Raw genomic sequence first — 22,576 nt, 5'->3', positions numbered from 1 at the left:
CCCTGGGCTCCGCTCGGCTGCTGCCCCGTCGGTCTGCACCCACCTTTCCGCGGTCCAGAGAAGAGCAAGGGGACGGCGGGGACCGCGGGGGACGTCGTGGTGACGTCATGGGGATGTCGAGGGGGACAGCGTGGGGACGTCATGGGGATGTTGAGAGGACTGTCACCCACCGGCGTGGGGACGTCGACAGGGACGTCATGGGGACGTCGAGGGGGACAGCGTGGGGACGTCATGGGGGCTGTCGAGGGGACTGTCAGCCACCGGCGGGGGTACGTCATGGGGACGGCGCGGGGACGTCATGGGGGCTGTCGAGGGGACGTCGGGGGGGACGGGCACTGCCGCGCTACGCCGGCCTCAGCACTTTATTTATTCTATTTATTTATTCAGAGCGAGAGAGGCAGAGACCGAGGCAGAGGGAGGAGCAGGCTCCACGCTCCCTGCAGGGAGCGACGCGGGGCTCGACCCCGGGGCCTCGCACTCTCCATCCCGGCGGAGGCCAGTGTCCCGGACGCCGAGGCCGAGGGGCCGGGAGCCGGGCGGGAGCTGGCGGGCAGGCTCGGCCGCCTTCCGCGGGGCGCACCCCCGCTCGGACCCTCCCGGACGCAGGACCCCGGCCTCGGAGCCGCGCTGCCCTCCCCGCCGCGGGCGACGCCGACTCCCCGCGCCGCGGCCGGGCCGAGCGCTCCGCCCCGCCTTCCGAGCGACCTCGCGGGCGGGCGCGCTGACGTCACCACGCGTGCGACGTGCCGACGCCGGGAGCCGCGCGTCGTCTCGCGTGACGCGCCGGGACCCGCCGGACCTAAACCGGGGCGGACGGGCGCGCGATGGCGGCGAGCCGCGTGGAGACCCGCCCCTGAGGCCCCGGGAGCGCGCAGCATGTGGACGCCCGCGGGGCGCAGCCGGTGGCACGGGCACGCGCTCAGGCTGTGGGCCGCGGCGGCCGCACGACGGGGGCCCCCGGAGTCCGGCCCCGCGCCCACCCGGGCGGTTGCTGCCGCGGCCGGGACTCCCCGCAGCCCCGACGCCCCGGCCGACCGCAAGGTGAGCCCCGGGCGACCGCGCCTCGGAGTGGGGCGGCCTTCGTTGCGCAGGCGCGACGGGAGGGGGGGGTCTCTCAGGGGGGGCGGGGTCGGCTCTCGGAGCGGGGCAGGGCGGGGCTTGCGCTGCGCGGGGGCGGGGCCTATGTGCGGGGCGGGGCGTGGGCGGGGCGGGGGCTGCGCTTGGGGCGGGCGGGGGCGGGGCTGCGCGCGGGGGCGGGGCCTGGCAGGCTTCGCCGCCTCCTAGAAGCCTGCCGGGATTCCTCTGTCCTGTGGCTTCCGTGCTCCATGTCTGGAGGCGGCTGACGGCGTCCAGGGCGTGGGCAGCGCGGGCAGGGCCGGGGTGTGCTTCGCGCTGTTCCGGGGCATCTCGAGGCCTGGCGCCGGCGAGGGAGGCGAGCAGTTCGTGACGCCGGGCCCAGGAGTAGTCGTGGGTGTGGGTCCTCGTAAAACCCTAGAGAGGATGCCTACAACTAAAAATCTGGAGTTACTTTTTTTTTTTTTTTTTTTAAGATTTTATTTATTCCTGAAAGAGAGAGAGAGGCAGAGACCCAGGCAGAGGGAGAAGCAGGCTCCTTGCAGGGAGCCCGACGCAGGACTCGATCCCGGACCCGGGATCACGCCCTGGGCCCAAGGCTGACGCAATAAAATTATTCCAAGAAGACTATAGGAATGTTCTTGGAATGTTCTTGGAATTGGTATACTTGTTTCATATCCTGCAAAATGTATGCTCATAAATGTTTTATTTTTCTTCCCTTTCTAGGAAAAAATCGACATGTCTAGATTCTCTGTTGAAAATACCAGAAATTTCAGCATCATTGCACATGTGGATCATGGCAAAAGTACTTTGGCTGACCGACTCTTGGAACTAACAGGTATTTTCATTTTATGTTCTATAGTTAATTGACGGCCACGAGTGCTTAATCATCATCTTTACTGTGCCTTTTAAAATTTTGGTTTTGATTTTATATGCAGTGTTGTGTCTTTTTTTTTTTTTTTTTTTTAAGCCTATAGAAATCTCAGTAAGTGTTTTTCTCCTTGTAGGCACAATTGATAAAACAAAAAATAATAAACAGGTTCTTGATAAATTGCAAGTGGAACGAGAAAGAGGAATCACTGTTAAAGCACAGACAGCGTCTCTTTTCTATAATTGTGAAGGAAAGCAGTACCTTCTAAATCTCATCGATACACCGGTACGTGTAATATTTCGTCTCTCTTGTTGAGTCAGCCTTGGATTGATTCTGCAAACAAATCCCTGTTCAGTTTTAGAACCAAGCATTAAACATTTTGCTTTTGGTTTTCTCAGTGTTTTTATGTTTGAGTAAGTTGTTTCACAAGTATAGGCTAAAAAAAAAAGGTATTAATTTTTTATCAAGGGGATTCAGTAGATTGACCATAATTTCCCTCTCTAAAAAATTACAGCTCTTGGGCAGCCCTGGTGGCTCAGCAGTTTAGCCTCTGCCTTCCGCCCAGGGCAGGATCCTGGAGACCCCGGATCAAGTCCCGCGTCGGGCTCCCTGCAGGGAGCCTGCTTCTCCCTCTGCCTGTGTCTCTGCCCTTCTGTCTGTGTCTCTCATGAATGAATAAATTAAAAAAAAATCTTAAAAAAAATACAGCTCACTTGAGAAGTATGGGTATTTTCTGTTCTTCAGGGCCATGTTGATTTTAGTTACGAGGTATCCAGGTCACTGTCCGCTTGCCAGGGCGTTTTACTTGTGGTGGATGCAAACGAGGTAGGTACTTGCAATTTTATGTGGTGTGACATGCTATTCGGTTGTTTCAAGAGGTTTTCCTAAAAATATATTTTGGAAATAGAATTTTTATGTTTGAAAATAATAAGATTTATTGTATTAAGCCAAATCATATGCTTTGGTCCTGTTGATTTCAATTTCATGGCACTAAAGCAGTCTGAGGTTGACTCGTTCATATTTTAAAGACTTTAATCTTCTAGAAGAATGAAGGGATTGTTGGAGTATATACGACATTCATCCCACCAAAACCTCAATTTTTGGAGTTCTTAATTTGGGGTTTTAATATTAATTTTTAGCAGAACTTGAAAATGAATATTTCGCAGGTCATTTTGGGTGATTTTAAGGTGATTTGGGAAATATTACCATTAAGGAAATATGTCAGTAACATTACCAAGTTCTTTTGTGGTGTGAAGATAACCATAAAAACATATTCAGTTCAATGATGGTATAAGAGCTGTGATGTACTATTAAAGTAAGTCTTTGATATGTTTCATTTTCTCACAAACTTTTCATTCAAAACCCAGGGTATTTGTTGTGTTAAACCAAGGAACTGAGGAACAGTCAGTGTCTGCCTTATGTACATTGGATACGGGGCTCCAAGAACCGTATCACATGACTGTGTCCTTCAGTAGGCTTTCATGACCTTGAGGGCTCATGTTTCATGTCTTTTGTCTCCAGTAATATTTCATGATATGAAAGGAATTTTCACAAGGAACCCGGATTTCTGGGAGTATAGATACCATTCTTTTTTTATACCTCTGCTTTTGGTGAAGATGTATGGAATGGTTTTAAGTCCTAGCTTTTGTGATAGATGGTAGAATGGTCATATCGGTACCTTTGTCTTGATTTTTCTAGGGTATTCAAGCCCAAACTGTAGCAAACTTCTTTCTTGCCTTTGAAGCACAGCTGTCGGTAATTCCAGTTATAAACAAGGTAATTCTAATGAGACAATAATACCATTTAGTATTTTACTTTCTAAAAGTGAATTTAGTGTTTGACTATTAAGTATACTATTTTTTATGTGAGGAATCTTCAACTGCATATTAAATATATTGGTAGGATTTATTTCTTTGAATTGCACGTAATAGAATTGCAACTCAATCTCCTATATCCTTACATGTAGTTGAGAAGACCATCTCCCTGGATTGACATGGAATAATTGAGGGCTATTTGTGGAGGAAAGGAACAACATGCAGGGCAGCCAAAGTACGTTTATTACGCTAAAACACATATAGGAAAAGAAAAAGCCCTTAATTGGGGGGAAATAGTATAACACATGGACCATAACAGTGAAGTCCTAAGCTGAGCACTGTTGATAAACCTTAACTTTTATATTTTAAAATTAACAGTCTTAATTTAAAAATCCACTTTGCAGGATGCTAGGTGGCTCAGTTGATCTCAGCTCAGGTCTTGGACTCGGGGTTGTGAGTTCAAGTTCTGAGTTGGGATCTGCTGGGTGTGGAGCCTACTTAAAAAAAATCTGAATTGCATTCAGTTGAATTTTGTTTATATTATTAGAGTTAAGATTAAAAGATGCAAAGTTGCTTATAGGTAGGACAGTTTGCTGTCATAAGTTATATCTAATTTATAAAATCAGTTTATATGATCTTGGTTGATAAATTGTTATTGAACTCTTTTACTACATTGAGTTGCCAGCTGCGTAAAGTTATTGCGTGCTCTGTTGTCTGCTCTCTGTTTTTCAGTGGATCTATTTCTTAAAATTATATTGCCTATGTCTGGATTATCTTAACACTTTTGAAAAGAAAAATAGAGGTATCAGTTATCGTAGGTATGCTCTTAACTGTCTCTGAATACTATTAATATGTAATACATCTTTTTTTACTGTATTAACACATAATGATTTTTTTTTTTTAAGATAGATCTGAAGAATGCTGATCCTGAAAGAGTGGAAAAGCAAATTGAAAAAGTGTTTGATATTCCAAGAAATGAATGTATTAAGGTAAAATACCCCCTTTTTTTTTTTTGAAGACATAGTTACACTTACAAAAAATCTCAGGGATTGGGATGTCTGGGGTGGGTCGGCGGTTGAGCATCTGCCTTTGGATCAGGGTGTGATCCCGGAATCCTGGGATCGGGTCCCACATCGGGCTCCTGCATGGAGCATGATTCTTCCTCTGCCTGTGTCTACCTCTCTCTCTCTGTGTCTCTCATAAATAAATAAATAAAATCCTAAAAAAAAAAAATCTCGGGGATTGGCCTCAGTGAAATTTTATAGTATTTGATGGCCCATTGGTATATAAAGTTTTCATAGTTTTACAAAGGTGTTTTTACTAATATTTCATTTGATCATCAGAAATCTTTGTTAGGATAGACCGTAATTATTCTTGTGATCCACTTGAAAGAACTAAGGCTCACAAATTTTATTGCCTAAGATTACAGATCTAGTTAGCTAATGTGTCAGGACAAAGAAACAGGTCTTCTACAGCTGATGACAGTATTGCTTGTTACTATTTTGCCTCCATGGAATTACTCCATTCATTCATTCATTCATTCAGTCAAAGATTTATTTTACACACAGTGTGCGCTTGAGCAGGGGAGAGGCTGAGAGGAGGGGAAGAGAGAATCCTACTCCCTGCTGAGCGAGGAGCCTCGCTCAGGACTCCATCCCAGGACCCTGAAATCATGACCTGAGCTGGATGCCTAACTAAGTCACTTGGGTGCCCCTGGAAGTACTGTCTTTAAACAGCGGGTTCAAAATAATTTAAAGGCATTTGTATGTATTTGTTTTTGAATTGACAAAACTTTTTTTTTTTTTTTTTTTTTTTGCAAAAGAACTTGTTATAGTAATAATCTTAAGAAACAATAAATTTTTATTTGTATCAAAGTTGGTACTATTTTAAATTTGGATTTTATTTACCTTTCAAATGATGATGTAGGTGTTGAATAGCCTGAGCCTTGTGTAGCTGTGTGTTTGTATAGAAAGTATGTCAGTGCAACAATATAATGTTCACCTTCCACTTTCCATCTCGTTTGATTTTTGAAGGAGCAAGTTTGAGGTGACGGAGTGTTTTTTGTTTGTTTAACCTTAACACGATGGATGATTATATACAACATGGTAGTAACTGAAAAAGCAGTATTTTTTTCTTGGGGATAGATACATACGGAATTCAGTGGTTCTTATTATAAAGAGAAACCTCATAAGGCAGTCCTGGAATTATGGTTTCATAACTTGGGTCATATTAAAGTATAATTAACATTCTGATTTTAATGCATCTTTATAAAATTCATTCAGATACTAATCTGGTATGTGCCAGCTAGGCACACAGCTTCAACAGGATAGATGAAGCTCCTGAATCATTGTGTTTATATTCTCCTCAGGGAGGCAGTCATTAAATAAGTAAAGAAAGAAGTAAGCGTAGTAATTATTGAGTAAGAGAGGTGTTAAGAAAATTCATTCAAGAAATTGTGTTTTAGGGGATCCCTGGGTGGTTCAGTGGTTTAGCGCCTGCCTTCGGCCCAGGGTGTGATCCTGGAGTCCCGGGATCGAGTCCCGCTTCAGGCTCCCTGCATGGAGCCTGCTTCTCCCTCTGCCTGTGTCTCTGCCTCTCTCTCTCTCTCTCTCTCTCTCTCTATGTCTATCATGAATAAATAAATTAAAAAAAAAAGAAATTGTGTTTTAGGTGGAGTATCGTAGAAAAAAATCCTTTTTTCTCAGATGCAGAGTATGTTAGGTAGGGCATCTCTGATGAACTGAGACTGAAGAAATGAAGAGTTGGGGAAAACGCATTCCAGGAGGAGGAAAGAGCAAGTGTAAAGGCTTGCATGTTTGGCAAGGTTTGGCACGTTTAAGGAACAGAAAGGAGGCAAGTTAGGTAAGATGGCTTTGTAGAGGTAGGCAGGAATCAAGTCATGCTGGGACTTGCTGTGCTGAGGTTTGTAAACTATTCTAAGATAAAGGATTTTAAAGCAAGTGAGGAAAATAAATTGATTGTTCAGGTTGCTTTATAGAGAATTCATTAGGAAAGAATAAGAAGAGCTAGGGGAAGCCAGCTTGCAGTAATAGCTCAGGGGCTGGGGAGGTGGCTAAGTATGTGATGGTGATGTTGCAGAAGTGGGCAAATTTGATGTATATTCGTAGATAGGATAGATTTGCTTGTAGGTTACGTGTAAGGAAGTGATAAAAGAATGAGGTAGCTTTGGATTTAAAGCAAGTAGTTGATAGTAGTAGTTGATACCGATATGAGGAGAAGATACAGGAGAAGACAAAAGCTTTGCTTCGGATGTAATGGGTTTGAAATGTCTATTAGACGTCCAAGTAGAGATACTGCGTAAATCTACAATTCAGGCATTCATGTAGAGAGTGGGGTCAGAGATATTTAGGAGTTATTAGCCATATATGTGGTATTGAGGTCTTACAGATGAATATCATTTCTTAAGGACAAGTGTAGAGATAAGGTCCAGAAGCCAAACTATGTTCTTATCAGTTTGAGAGTATTTATGAGTAAGAACTTGAGAAAGATCACAGTAGGATTTAGAATAGGAAGTGGAAGGATTGAGTATTCAGAGAAGGAATAATTTTCAAATGTAATGGGAGACAGCAAAGAGGTTGTGATTATAAATACAAGTGTATTTATATCTTTTGGGTAAGGGAGTTTGTGATATTTTCTGTTTTCTTAAATGAAATAATAGGTGGAGTCATCAACCAAGAGTGAATTGGCCAAAGGGGGAAATGTGTGATCGAAAGGAAGGTGTTGTGAAATGCCCTACTGAATGATAATCTGAATTTACTATAGGACGCGTCCTGGGAAGTTGGAAGTTTAACTGCATGTTGAGATGAGTGGTCATAAATTCACAAGAAACTAACCAGACCAGTTACTTGATTTTTCTCAGTAATGTTGAACCCTCTGATTATATTGTAGGCCTAAAAAGACACATTGTTAGGGTAGCTCAGTTAGGTGTTGCCTTCAGCTAAGGTCATGATCTTGGGGTCCTGGGATTGAGCCCTGCTTTGAGCTCCATGCTCCACAGGGAGTCTGCTTCTCCTTCTCCCTCTGTTCTCCTCACGTGTGCTCGCTCACCCCCCCCCCCTTCTCAAATTAATAAAACCTTAAGAAAAAGACAAAACATAGTTGGAAGCAGTCACAGTTGAGTTTTACCAACCTTAAGATAGGGAGAGAATAGAGAGTGGTTGAACAGAGTGATTATAAATAGTGGACCTTGGAGTCTCAGCTGGGAAAGGAGGGGGCAGGGAGCTAATGGATAATGAGAAAAGGTAGTCTATTCAATGGTGTAGACACGGGAACTTAAAAGGATCCTTGCAAAGAAGGTACTAGAGCCTAGAGCAGCGGTTCTCCTTAGGGGGTAGTTTTGCCCCCTAGGAACCATTTGGCAACGTCTGGAGACATTTTCTTTTTTATTTTTTTTTTTAATTTTTTTTTTTTTAATTTATTTATGATAGTCACACACAGAGAGAGAGAGGCAGAGACATAGGCAGAGCCAGAAGCAGGCTCCATGCACCGGGAGCCCGACGTGGGATTTGATCCCAGGTCTCCAGGATCGCGCCCTGGGCCAAAGGCAGGCACTAAACCGCTGCGCCACCCAGGGATCCCAACATTTTCGTTATCATTCTGGGGAATGGGTGCTACTGTTGTCTTGTGGGTTGATGACATTCCGTAGATTCTGTTAAACATCCTAAAATGCACAGAACAGTCCCTAAAACAATTATCACCCCAAACCATCCTTAGTGCTGACTTGGGAAACTGATCTAGAGACAGCTTAAAGGTTAAGAGGTAGTTTTTAGGGAATGGGCTTTGAAGTGAGGATTTCAGAGGCAATCCAGTTACTAATAATGACAAAGGTGAGTCGTGCCCTTATTTTTTTTTTTTTTTGAGTCTTCAGGCTCGCTCACGCTCGCTTGCTCTCTCGAGAACGAAAGTAGTAATATGCCTTATAACTATATGTGTGCCAAACATGTATATTGTTTATTCTCTTTATATGCAATAATCTTGAGGTTTAGGAAAAATATAAAGTCATACATTGCATACAGAGTCGTAACTGTTACTCAGATTTTTTTTAAACTCTTAGACTACTGCTTTCATACCGTAATCAGAATACTTTTGTAATTTAAACCAAGAACCATAGACTCCTCTACTGTAATGGAAGAATTTTGTCAGTGTTATTATATGGTTTGTGCTTCTTTTTACTGCTTTCTTCAAATTAATGACTGTTAGAATTCTTTCTTTTTTCTAATTATAAAGCTCAGTCACCAGAATAGAAAAATAGTCTTTAAATGCTTTTTTTTGTGTGTATTCTTTTTTAGATTTCTGCGAAACTTGGAACAAATGTTGAAAGAGTTCTTCAGGCAGTCATTGAAAGAATACCCCCGTGAGTACTTTGCTGTTTTTCTACTGTTTGTCTTTAGCAGTACAAAGGCCATCAGTCTGATCTGTAATTTTATTTTATTTATTTATTTATTTATTTATTTTTGTAATTTTAGATTAGATCATTCTTGTGAGTGAAAATACAGTCTTTTTTTATTTTTAGTAATACATAGAAATCAAGTACAGTACAGAAAAAGAAAGCAAACAAGGGTGGTAAGGATCTCTTCCTAATAATCTTTGAATATGGAGACTTGAATACATTAGCAATTATTGTGTTTTAATACTGAATCAATGTATTTCATCAGTTTCGTAGATCTTAAAAGTCATTTATTTGACACTCAAGATTGAATTAAAACTAATATAAAAATAGGCATTATACTTCATAGGAAGATCTTTTTATTTTAGCTGTCAGTTATCAGCCTTTTTCAGGTACTAGAATAAATTAAGCATAACATTTGAATTTAAAAATAAGCATTTTATTAAGATTTTAATTTATCATGTATATATTTTCTTCTCATTTATTTTTAATTAGTCCCAAAGTGCATCGCAAAAATCCTCTGAAAGCCTTGGTATTTGATTCCACCTTTGACCAGTATAGGGGTGTGATAGCCAATGTAGCATTATTTGATGGAATGGTTTCCAAAGGAGATAAAATTGTATCTGCACATACTAAAAAGACATATGAAGTTAATGAAATAGGAGTTCTGAATCCTAATGAGCAGCCAACACATAAACTGTAAGTAATCTGCAGTAGTAATTAAAATACCTTTGTGTGTGTTTCGATCTCTGCCTTTCTCAGCTTGCTGTGCTTAGGGTGATCCCAGTTGGGTGACTCAGAAAAAACCCAAATGGATTCTTTAATGAGACTAAATATTAAATGCTCTTGCAAAAGGAATCTCATGTGAAGGACGGTACAAATTTGATATATTTTTATTCCTTTTGACTAGTCATAACACATTTAATGATCTGGTGCACACTGGGCCCTATATTGATGTATTTGAAGAGACCGTGAAAGAGAGAGTTCTCTTCACCCATATCCGTACTATACTGGGCATCAGTTTGGTATTTCTTTATAAGTATATTTATATATATTTATAAGTAGATTATAAGTAGATCATTCGATGTAAAAGTGAAGAAAAATTCAGTAATTTTTCCTTTAGTATGGTAAGACTTTGACTAACTAGAATCCATGGTTAGGAAGGTAGTGTGCGTTGGAAAAACTGAATTCTGAATTTGTTAACGAATATTTGAGTGCCTACTCCAGCATTACACCAGGTACTGAGGAGCTTAATCACCTGGCACGTACGTGGGGCAACCTAAGGTCTTTGTTTCCTCATAGGTGAAAACCAAGGTAGTGAATCAGGCAACTGTGTAGGTCACACTTGATAGTTTAATGTCTAAAACTAGCACTATTTTGCTCATTACATTTTTTATTTGAGGCATTAAGTCTATTTTGATTTTACTCAAATATTTCTTATCTGTGTTCCATCATGTAGATCATGTATTGACAGTTATCGTATCTTCACTTAAGATTCTGATACCCTAAACGTTGTTTGTTACTATGTAGGAAATTTGCTTTAAAACCAACAACAAAAACTAAGCTAAAACTGAAATTTTCGGATGTGCTCTTTTCCTAAGGAGCATTAAATTGGTGTCAGATTCATTTAGAGTTCACACTTTTCTGCTTGGTTAAAAATCTTTTTTTTTTTTAAGTGCATCAATGACACAATTCATTAATAAAATAGTGTTTTACAGTACAAGAAATATCTTATGTTTCTGCACTTAGTTTCACTATGTTTCTATTATATTTTAGAAGCTGTTATTTAATTTGCAAAGGCAGGCAGAGTCCTGAAGAAGGCCATACATAGGCTTGTGTGGGAGAGGTCCTTGATAATGGATTGTAAGGCATGGTCATGATCTTTTACTGACCATTTAGCGTTAAGAATTGATAGGTAGCACTTACTCTGAATTAGATGAGGTTTTATTTGGAAAATGTTATAATTTCCAGGAAAGGTAGAGCTAATTGTGAGTATGCACTTGAAACATTAAAGCAGTAAATATTTCCATATAATAATTTTATTTAGATATGCAGGACAGGTGGGCTATCTGATTGCTGGGATGAAAGATGTCACTGAAGCACAAATAGGAGATACATTATATTTACATAAACAACCAGTGGAGCCCTTGCCTGGGTTTAAATCCGCGAAACCAATGGTATTTGCAGGTGAGGAGCTCACAAATTCAAGGATAAGGGACAATTTATTCTGTAAATTGAAATAATAATTACCAGAAATAATCGTTTTCAATAACAGCTAATTCCAGAATACGCTTTCTGTTTTCATTTTTTGAGTGCTATTTATGTGTCAGTTAATTTCATATGTATATTGAAGCTTTATGTGGGAGATCATTTCCTACACTTTTTTTTTTCTTTTAGGACTTCTTGGAAAATATGGGCTCTCTGATATGTAAAAGAACATAGTGACATGGATTTCCTTTTTGTTTCCCTGGGGGGGTAGGCCATTGCATTTGGAATATTTCTTGAGTTAGCATGCATTCATGACTAATTCTCAGGAGACATTTATTGCTGCCTTCCTGTTAGTTGGACTTCCTTTAACATTGTATAGTACCAGTGTAAGTGGCAGAGGACGGTGCGTCTGCTCAGGTGCAGGACTTCACAGCCTTTCACTACTGTGTGGTGTGATACATACTTGAGGAAGGAAGGCCTGATCGGAGGTCATCAGGTTACTCCGTGCTGGTATCCAGCACCTGCTTTTCTCCCCTTGTATCTGTCCCTGGGAATTAGGAAGTTGGTCTTTAATTAGGCAAAGTCAATCATTTGGATTTTGGAGGATTCGAGAGTGAGGACTTGAGGATCAGATGAAAAAGGATCTGATGAATCACTAACTTTATGGTTTTTGTCAATGAATTGAGAAAAGCAAAACTTATCTTTGATTTTAATAGATTATCTGCCGTACAGAGTGAAGGGTTAAGTGTAGTTTTCATTTCTAGTTCTGCTTTTCATCTCAGGGAATTTCATTTGTGGTTGTGGGATGTCTTCAACTTTTGTTTCTTGAAATAATGCATTTTTCTAATAGGCCTAATTTTTATTTTTCTTATATTTTTGCAAAAGGATAAAAACGTCACTTGGAGTGTGAATCCAGTTGTAAATTCATTAAGGCTTTAAAACTTGCAAGATACTTTGAAGCCAGTGTAACTTAATATTCAGGTTTTCTTAGTAAACCAATTATTGTGGTCGTTGTAATATAGGGAAGTAATTTAAAAGCTAAATGTTTAATTTTGGTCTTGGAAGCATTATATATTCGGTTTTTAGGCAGATTTTCACATGTGATAATTAGAAATTATTGTGTCCTCAGGGATGTACCCTATAGACCAATCTGAATATAATAACCTGAAGAGTGCTGTAGAAAAACTGACTATAAATGATTCCAGTGTGACAGTTCATCGCGATAGTAGCCTTGCCTTAGGTGCTGGCTGGAGGTAAGATTCTTTTACCCTCCCTGTAGGACCAAATTTTTATTGAAAAGTGAAATTTAAGTGGTTCGTTGTTCCTGAATATTTGGTTAGTGTAAAGCATACCAAAACAAACGTCTGCCTGTTTCATACTCTATTCATGTTCTATGGAAAAGCTTTACAGCAATTTTAAGTAGAACTCCAAAAGAAGTTTTTCTTTTTTTTTTTTAATTTTGAATCTTATTTAATGAAGTTTTGCCAGCATTTAATTATTATTATTTTAAAGATTTTATTTATTCATGAGACACAAAGAGAGAGAGGCAGGGACACAGGCAGAGGGAGAAGCAGGCTCCCTGTGGGGAGCCCAACATGGGACTCAATCCTGGGACCCCGGGGTCACACCCCGGGATGAAGGTGGTGCTAAACTGCTGAGCCATCCAGGCTGCCTAGCATTTAATTATGACGTGAATTGTTTGAATGACTTTTTGTTTTTATTTGGATTTTTAAAAGATTTTATTTAGTTGAGAGAGACAGCGAGAGAGCATGAGCAGCAGTCAGGGAGGGGGTAGAAGTAGACTCCTCACTGAGCCGGGAGCCCCATTTGGTCCCAGGGCGGCACCATCATGACCTGAGCTGAATGAGGCAAACGCTTAACCGACTACGCCACCGAGGTGCCCAAACTATTTTTATTTGGAATGACTTAATCCCACCCCTCCCCACAAAGTAACACTATGTTCATCAAAGAAACCAGGGCCCATGAAATACACATTTTGGAGTTTGACGTTTTCTCCCCCCAGGTTGGGATTTCTTGGACTTTTGCATATGGAAGTTTTCAACCAGCGACTAGAGCAAGAATATAATGCTTCTGTAATTTTGACAACCCCTACTGTTCCATATAAAGCTGTTCTTTCATCAGCAAAATTGATAAAGGTACTGTTGTCAACCAGCATACAAGGGAAAACCAAAAAGTGTGTGTGTGTGTGTTTGTGTGTATGCAAAATAGAAGAGAAACTTTTGTACACCATTAACTTAGTTATTACATGAAATATTTCTTGATTAGTAGCATTAAAAATTGAATTACTTTATGACTAATAATGGAGAAGCCACTTGAGAACTAATTAATGCAGTATTTTTCTTAACCTGATAGAAATCTGTATATTGTCAAAACTAACCTGTTACTGAGAATAAAAAAATAGAATTAGTAATTAAAATGCTGTTCTAAACCCAGTACAAAAATGAAGAATATAATTTTGGTCATAAGTAATTTATCTTACGAAAACTGAAGCAGTCATTGCTACCTGGCTATAGGAAATTTCAAATTTCAAGGTAATGACAGAGACAGTATTGTATTGCATCTGAATTGCAGTGAATTCAGTTTAAACAAATTTTAACTTTAACATCTGTAAATATTTTCTATCAAAGTTAACTTAGGAAACTATGCTAATGCCCTATAAAAGGCAGATTAAAATGTCGTTTTACATATTTTTTTCTGAGTGGTACATGAGATATGTTTAGTAAATGTCCAGCAGATGTTATTTAATAAAATTGCTATTAAGTGGTTATAGTTGTATGGTTTTTAAAATATAAGATTGTTAAGATAATAGTCTAACCTTTAGGAATTCTTTTGTTTTTATTCAACAGATGCAATTATTATAAATTCTAATATTTACTATAAATTAAAAGCCAATTTTAAAACAGGGTAATTAAGATTTTTTTTTAAGCTTTTGAATGATTTTTCTTATTTTTAGGAATACAGAGAAAAGGAAATTACAATCATCAATCCTGCACAATTCCCTGATAAATCAAAAGTTACAGAATATTTGGAGCCTGTTGTTTTGGGTACCATCATCACACCAGATGAATATATTGGAAAAGTAATGATGCTTTGCCAGGTACAAGTGTAATGCAATTTAATATAAAAGTAAATTTTAGTTCCAACAGTGGTTTCCCACTGAGGTTTTAAAAGTTTTCTCTCTGTAAAGCACATTAAATTTGTAAGAAGTTTCCATAAAGATCTACATCTACACGCATGTATATTTATTATATGAAATAGATACATTTAAAATCAGTTTGAGTTTAGTAAGAAAAATAGAACCAGAATTTTTATCATCTGTGTTAATTTACTGAGTTGACATGTTAGCCCAAAGAAAAGTTTGATGCTTATTTGTACTAACTAGCTAAAAGAATGATTTTTTTTGGAATTGAAGATAGTTTGAAAGATAACTGTAATATTTGAGACTTTTGACTAAAGGGTGGATATTCTCCCTTTTGTCTTAGTTTTGCTATGATGTAATAAATGACTTAATCCACAAATCATCCTCAAAAAACTATTTGAAATATTCCGATGCATATAGGAAAGAACTGTTAAGTGAGTATTAGTGGATTTGCATTTTAATTCTGTAATCACAAACTAGAAAACTTTGGCCATTTACTTAATATCTTTGGACCTATTTGTAAAACAAGAAATTAGAACTTTGACATTATCTGTAATTGTATTTGGTTTATCATTAAATACTATATAATTTTAAAAAGATAAAATTGTTAAAGGTAAAAAATTTAAAGCTTTGTTATTAAATATGTTACAATTGAAGTATGAAATAGTTCTCTCTGTATTACAAGTATTGTCTGCAAGATTTTAGTAGACCAGTAAATATTCCTTCATTTTGCCCACTCTTTATTAGGATCTCTAAGGGAATTTTTAAGTTGGTAATTGACAGCTTTCTATATTCATTATAAATCATTTAAATAGGTTCATCATTAAGTACACTTTTTTTTTTCTTTTTTAGGCTCGAAGAGCAGTTCAGAAGAATATGATGTATATTGATCAAAATAGAGTTATGCTTAAATACCTCTTCCCTTTGAATGAAATTGTGGTGGATTTTTATGATTCCTTGAAATCCCTGTCTTCTGGATATGCTAGGTAAAAATTTAACAAGAAGTTCAGATACCTGGACAATTCTTTTGAAATATTGACCAACATGAGTATACTAATTCTCAGCTCATTTAATAATCTCTGTTCTCTTGAAAATAGTGGAGAAACAACTTTAAGGATAGAAAGGCTTGGAACAACCTTGTAAGTGTTAAGAGTGTTCATAATTTGCTTTGGAAGAACAAGCTTCTTCAACTCATCAAACCATTACCCTTCTTTTTTTAATTTTTTATTTTTTTAAAGAATTTATTTACTTCTTCATGAGAGACACACACAGAGAGGCAGAGACACAGGCAGAGGGAGAACAGGCTCCATGCAGGGAGCCTGACGTGGGACTCGATCCCCGGTCTCTAGGATCACGCCCTGGGCTGAAGGCGGCACTAAACCGCTGAGCCACCTGGCTGCCCCTTACCCTTCTTTTAATAAAAAAGTTATAGTGTCTTCTTCATGAAAGAGTATACTGTTAAAAATTGTATGTGATTTCAGAAAGCTGCCGTGGTCTCAGTGGCACATTTGAAATGTATTTGTGTCTTCTGTATTCCTAGGAGCACCAGAATATATTTGGAAAACAGACGTACATATTTAGTCTGTAAAAAATGTGAGGTGTGCCCCTGGATCTGTGAGCACTTTAATACCTTGATCTTCTCCAGAATAAGTGGTCCACATTATGAAAACCAGGAGTACATGAGGAGAACTGCCTGATAGAAGTGGAGGAAGGTGTAATACTAAGTAACAACTCAAAACATAGCATTTGGGGAGTATTTTATGTTGGGGTAAATAACTCTAGCTGCCCAGTGTCCTAAAATCTTATGTTACTGGATAGCATATATTGGAATATAAAGAAAATATGAAATATGCTGGGGAAGTAGATGGGAAAATGACCATTCCCATCTATAAAATACACGTGCATCTGCACACATGTGCAGGCATATTTAACATTAATATTCAAAGAAAAATTCCAGTGTTCAGAGACTGGGCTACAGTGACCTGGAAATTCAGCTTTATAAAATGAGCTTTATAATGAAAGAGTCATCCTGTTTACAAAAGAGTATCCTTTGTGTTTGTATTGAGGAATTAGTTTTTCTACTTTGTCACCCCTTTCTTTTTCTCCCATGTCTTCTTTCCGATAACGTAAGCAAATAAGTGGCATTGGGATTTAGAGGAAGATGAATTGTTGTTAAAAAGCAGTTGTAGTTGAAAGAACAATGACTAAGCTAAATGTTTACAAACATTTCTAAGCAAGTCTGTCAGTTATACTCGCATTTAGATACCACTTTATGAATTAAGTGGTCCTAAAATCTTTTAGCTTAGAAACTTAAACATACTTCAGATTAAATGAGAGAGCATACTTAAGTTTGAACTCTAACAATAAAAGAATGCCAGCTTCCAGGATTAAGGTGATTCTTATGTTCTCCTGAACATAAGAATCTGGATCTTTCTGTTAAGTAGTCAATTCCTAACTTAATAAAAATGCATCATGGTCTGTGACCATAGTCAGCCCTCCTGGACTGAGATAAGGAACATTTTCTCTTAGACCAAGTTTCAAGACTCTTGTGCTGCTGGGTCAGAAGTTTGATGGAGCTGTTTGTCCTAAAACCCCCAGGTAGCCTTTCAGACTCCTAAATGTGTTTCCTGCATTCCTCAATGTGTTGTACACTGGAATGAATAACTTTTGAACAGAGCTTAGGTTTCCATATAGCCAGCTTGGAAACACAGACAACATTTGTATAATGGTTTCTTTTGAAAAAAATGAGTGAATAAATTTTAAAATTTTGGAGCACACAAGATTTTAACATTGTCAACAGGTGAAATCTAGATCCTATATGTAGATTTTATCTTTGTTTTCTGCGTAGTACTTAAGATATCTTTCATATAGTAAATCCTAATGTTTGTTGAAGAAAGAAAGGATTTTAGCAAAACTTTAGGTAGTCTGGCTTTAAAGAGTATTAGTATCAACTTGTGACCTTCCTGCTATAAAAGCTTAGAAACCAAACATTTCCAGCTCTAGGCATCAGGGTTTTTTTTGTTGTTGTTGTTCTTTTTTTTTTTTTTTTTTTTTTTTTTTTTAAGATTTTATTTATTCATGAGAGAGACAGGCAGAGACAGAGTCAGAAGGAGACACAGGCTCCAATGTGGGACTCGATCCCAGGACCCTGGGGTCACGACCTGGGCTGAAGGCAGACGCTCAACCACAGAGCCACCCAGGTGCTCTGGCATCAGTTTGTTTTAAAATTTAAGACAATTTAGGCCATACATGTTCTAATCCATAATTGAAAAAACATGTAAGCATGAAGTTTTCCTTCTCACTAGACTTCAGTTTTGTAAGTTAAACCTGTTTTGATTAGCATTCTAAGCTTTGACTATATTGTTTAATAGCTGATGCTAATGAAGTGCTATTTGCTTGCGAGGCTGTGTTCTGAACACTTTTTTTGTATCAGGTACTGTTTCAGTGCTTTACATGTATTCACTCATTTCATCCCCAAAAAAGCTCTGTGAAGATTCAAACTAAAGAGTAGTAGTTGAAATCCGAATGTCTTATTTATAGTGACCCTTTAACAGGGCATAGTATTTATTTAACTGGTAATAGAAAGCTAAACAGAAGCCCACACGTAATCTCTGCGAATGAGCTATGAATATATGCTGTTGTCTACAGCCCGCCAGCTCTTGGGAGGAAACATTGGGAAGAAGGTGACATTTGTCTTCAGTGTCCCATTTTCCTAGACTTGCTTACCATTTTATTTTCCTCTTGCTTTTGCCTTTCATTTCATAAATGTAAAACGTTGAGGGACTCCCTCACTGTGGTCATCTAGATCTGTTCATGTGAAATGTATATTTAATATTTTGATAGAAAGTTATATCTTTGGGTGGGGGGATATGGGGATGGGTAGAAAAAATCTACTTTGCAAAGAAAAATAATAGTCTCTTGGGAAGTATGTTTATCTATCACTTGGATGTTTTTCCTTGTTAGTTTTGATTATGAAGATGCGGGCTACCAGAATGCAGAGCTTGTAAAAATGGATATTCTACTGAATGGAAATATTGTAGAGGAGCTAGTGACTATTGTACACAAGTAAGTTCAATAGAACATGGAATGTGAAAGGAACCAGTTTTGACATGTTTTTATTTAATCATTGCTTATTTTTGTTTGAGAGCTACAGTTTAAACACTTAAAAGTAATTAAATTTCCTTGTACTAGTTTTTCCTTCCATTCTTTTCCCATGCTTCTCTTTCCAAACTGTTAAATATGAAAGAATAGAATTACAATAGCCAAAAAGAATAGTGTCATGGAAAGAAATGTTTCCCACATCAGGGTAAGGCAAAGTAGAAGAAATGGTTTTAAACTTTGTGTTAGATTTAAAATTGAAAACAAAAAAATTTTTATATTCATAAAAATTGATAATGAAAAATATAATATCCTACATATTCAACAAATAGATTGATAAAAATAAATAATGGAGCACCTATTTAATAATCTTAAGGTATTAAAATTATGTTGTAAAGTAATATTAATGACATTAAAATGCCTATTCAATAAAAAATAGACATATGCTATGATTCAAACTGTAAATAACAAACTTATGCAGGAAAGTAACTGGAAGGACATATATATGTTTAACACACATTCTAAAATGTTTAACATTGGCTTTCTGTGGTGAGGGGAAAGGTAGCAAGAATGGTTTGTTTTCCTACATTTCCTGTAATAGGTATATTTTTACAATCAGAAAAGTCATGATTCAAAGTAAGGGTTATTTATGGCAGTTGAGTTCCCATTTGAACCTCTTTAAGAAATCACCTTTACATCTATTATGTGTATGTACTGGAAAAGTACTGTAAGTATTTGTATTTAGGATATGTAAATAGTTACATTTTCTCTCTCAGAGACAAAGCACACTCTGTTGGCAAAGTCATATGTGAACGTCTTAAGGATTCTCTTCCTAGGCAGCTGTTTGAGATAGCAATTCAAGCTGCTATTGGAAGTAAAATCATTGCAAGAGAAACGTGAGTTGAAATTTATTTTTGTTTTCTGTTTTAGAATAAATGGTTGGAAATGATAGGAGTAGAACTATATTATGAAGTGATATTAAAAATTTTAACTTCACATTGGTTTAAGCCTTATTCTTACTTGTAGAAACACTAATCTGATTTTAATTCCACTTAATTAAGTGATAATTGTTATTTACTTAAATTGCACTGTTATTTTAATAATATATTAAAATATAAAATATTTTATATTAAAATATACATTATTTTAATAATTGTTAGTTATTTACTTAAATTACACTGAGTGGTATTTTTTAGAATTATTGATATAATGGACATGGGTTTGAAGAATTGCTTTATTTCCACTCATTTTACTGAATGACCACTGAATTTCCTAGGTAAGTATAGCTAATAGCAACTGAAACTTTTTAAGAAGCTTTAGAAAAAACTTTTGGAGCTACTCTTCCAAAAGACAAAACTAAATTATTATTTTTTAAAGATTTTATTTGTTTATCAGAGAGGGAGCACAAGCTGGAAGAGCTTCAGGCAGAGGAAAAGAAGGCTCCCCGCTGAGCAGGACCCCAGGGTCATGACCTGAGCCCAAGGTCAACTTTTGATCAGCTGAGCCATCCAGGGGCCCCTAAATTACGATTTTTACTTAAAGCACTTAATATCACTTCTCAGAAGTAGCCAAATTAGAAATCGGAAAGATGACGGGCAGAGGAATGCTAATATGTTGAGCTTTGCATTGTACATTGATTGCATGACATATAGTAGAAATGGAAGATAGGCTGATTCATGTAGGACCCTCGTCTTTTTTAGGAGAGATGTGATATGTATGAATCAGAACACAAGCTGCTCTACCAGTAACAGTTAAGTGCAGGAAATACCTTGTAGCATGTTTCCCTGATTTCTGGGAAGTTGGAAGTGTTCCCTTGCTGGAAACTGCCATTTAGTGTAGTTTAAACCCAAACCTACACGTATCAGTAATGGTGAAATTACAACCACCGTTTTTACATAGTTTTGGGATAAATTTTATGCCTATGTTTGCAGTGAATTTTCATTTCTTAGCACGATTTTGCTTTAGTTAATGGTTTTGAGTTGCATGAATATCCAGAGCTTAGAGGCAGACTGGAACGGATCACCAGGGAACATCCTGGAAGGTGCAGTTGAAAGTAGCAAATGACTCTAACCTCAGCGTGTGGAGGTAGAAGAATCCTTACCGAAAAAAAATAGATTTTTATCTCTTCTTATGGAATACATATAAAAGGAACTTTTTTCAAATTTCTTCAAAACACCATAGAAATAGATTGGTTTGCATTTGCTTGGGTGGATTTATTAGAATTATTTCATTTGCCCTGAAAAGGGTTTTACAAAAGTAATACATTCTTTATTTCCCAGTCAGTCTTAATGCATATTCGGTAGAGCTGGTAATGCGATGATAACCGTGTTTAAACTTTTTGGAAGTAGTTAGTGAGTGGTAGGAACAGTTTTAGGCTGAGCCAGACATGACCTTGTATAATTCTTAAAATTAAGATCATACTATTGAATTTGGCCTAATCAAGACTACCCACAAGCCTTGACCTTTTTTTATTCTTAAATTTATGTTGAATCCATTTCCTCTTTTATGTCAAATACATGAAAATAGATACAAGAGCATTTGAGCTACCTAATTATTTGTTTATATCCGTTTTACTCAGTATGGGATGATCATTTAAATCTTTAGTAAAGTGGAAATTGTTTTTTGAAAATAAAATTCTTTTAAAGAGTGTTGAAATTATGTAATTTTTATGTAAATCTCTCTCTCTTTTTTTTTTTTTTTTTTTTACAGTGTGAAAGCCTATAGGAAAAACGTTTTGGCAAAATGTGTATGTATTCTACTTCGTAATAATATATTTATTTCAAGAGTTTAAAATCAAAGGGCATAAATAAATCGGTTTCCATGTTTTTTTTTTTAAATAACCATTTCATCTCTAGTTTTCTTTTGAATAGGTAAATCTCAGCTTGGCTGATAACATACTCATTTTGATAAATTCTTGTTTTTCCATCTTATTTATAAAAATGTCCTTATATGAAGTACTACCCAGTGAAGTATAATGGTTACGACCAGGATAACATGTGTCATTGATGTAATTTATAAGGAGACATTTTGAAGACAATGACTGTGTCTTAAGTGTGAAGAGTATGGCAGTTTGAAATCCACCTCTCCTACATTGCTTTGTTGAATTTGTGGTCTCATAGTTCTTAACTCACTTATGAGAAATAAATGGTAGATGCTTTTTCTAAATCCTTATTGTAGGGACTGGCACACTTAGGGCTGTGTGAGTCTATAGCTACATAATCCAGAATCTTAAGACTTGAATCAGTAAGACGGTTGATAATTCTTTTTTGACATGATAACATGTCATGGGGTTTCCTCGTGATCTTCCTCTCCACCCAAAAAATTAAAGTCTTTATCATTCTTTGAGAAGATGTTAAATTATGATCTGCTCTGGAGGAGGTTAGAAAGGTGACTTTGCAGACGTCTGCCTCGTGGGTAATAATTGTAAGGTCATTATAATTGTATTATGTCTCTTACATGATTTTCTGTGGAGTGATTTGGACTTCCAATTTTTAAAAATATTTTTCAGTATGGTGGTGATATTACCCGAAAAATGAAACTTTTGAAGAGACAAGCAGAAGGAAAGAAAAAACTGAGGAAAATTGGCAACATTGAAGTTCCAAAAGATGCTTTTATAAAAGTCCTGAGAACACAATCTGATAAATAATTGTGGGGAAAAAAATGAATTTTCTTTTTTTTTTAAATGAATTTTCATAAATTAAAACTTGTGTATCTTTTCATTTTACTTAGTAATCTGTTTGTTGACAACAGAATGAAAAGTATAAAATTTGTTGGTTTCAGTATTTTTAGGTTTAAATAATCAATTAGCTCTTTGAAAAGGAAGAGGTGGCAGGATATGAGCTTGGATTCTGAAACCATATTGCCTGCTTTTAAATTTCTGTTCCAATCACTCCCCAAGGTAAATTATTACTTTACTCCTTAGTGAAATCAGGATTATACTGTAA

The 22,576-nt window shown here is 37.7% G+C and overlaps 1 protein-coding gene across 1 annotated transcript; it reads left to right on the top strand.

Annotated features, from left to right (window-relative positions):
• The first annotated feature begins 341 nt into the window (after positions 1–341).
• On the top strand, positions 342–22,351 carry GUF1 (GTP binding elongation factor GUF1). The gene is made up of 17 exons (XM_072749092.1): positions 342–1,041; positions 1,801–1,912; positions 2,082–2,230; positions 2,690–2,770; positions 3,644–3,721; positions 4,665–4,748; positions 9,069–9,133; positions 9,662–9,865; positions 11,214–11,353; positions 12,504–12,627; positions 13,398–13,530; positions 14,349–14,492; positions 15,387–15,520; positions 18,498–18,599; positions 19,409–19,528; positions 21,342–21,378; positions 22,141–22,351. Exons 1-17 carry the CDS (start codon positions 877–879, stop codon positions 22,276–22,278), a joined length of 2,010 nt encoding a protein of 669 aa, XP_072605193.1. The 5' UTR covers positions 342–876; the 3' UTR covers positions 22,279–22,351.
• The last annotated feature ends 225 nt before the right edge of the window (positions 22,352–22,576 follow it).

Source organism: Vulpes vulpes, chromosome 2 (genome assembly GCF_048418805.1).
Source record: "Vulpes vulpes isolate BD-2025 chromosome 2, VulVul3, whole genome shotgun sequence".
NCBI classification, from domain to species: Eukaryota; Metazoa; Chordata; class Mammalia; order Carnivora; family Canidae; genus Vulpes; species Vulpes vulpes.
The sequence above is the reverse complement of the archived record's forward strand: the minus strand, read 5'-3'. Positions and strand labels throughout refer to the sequence as shown.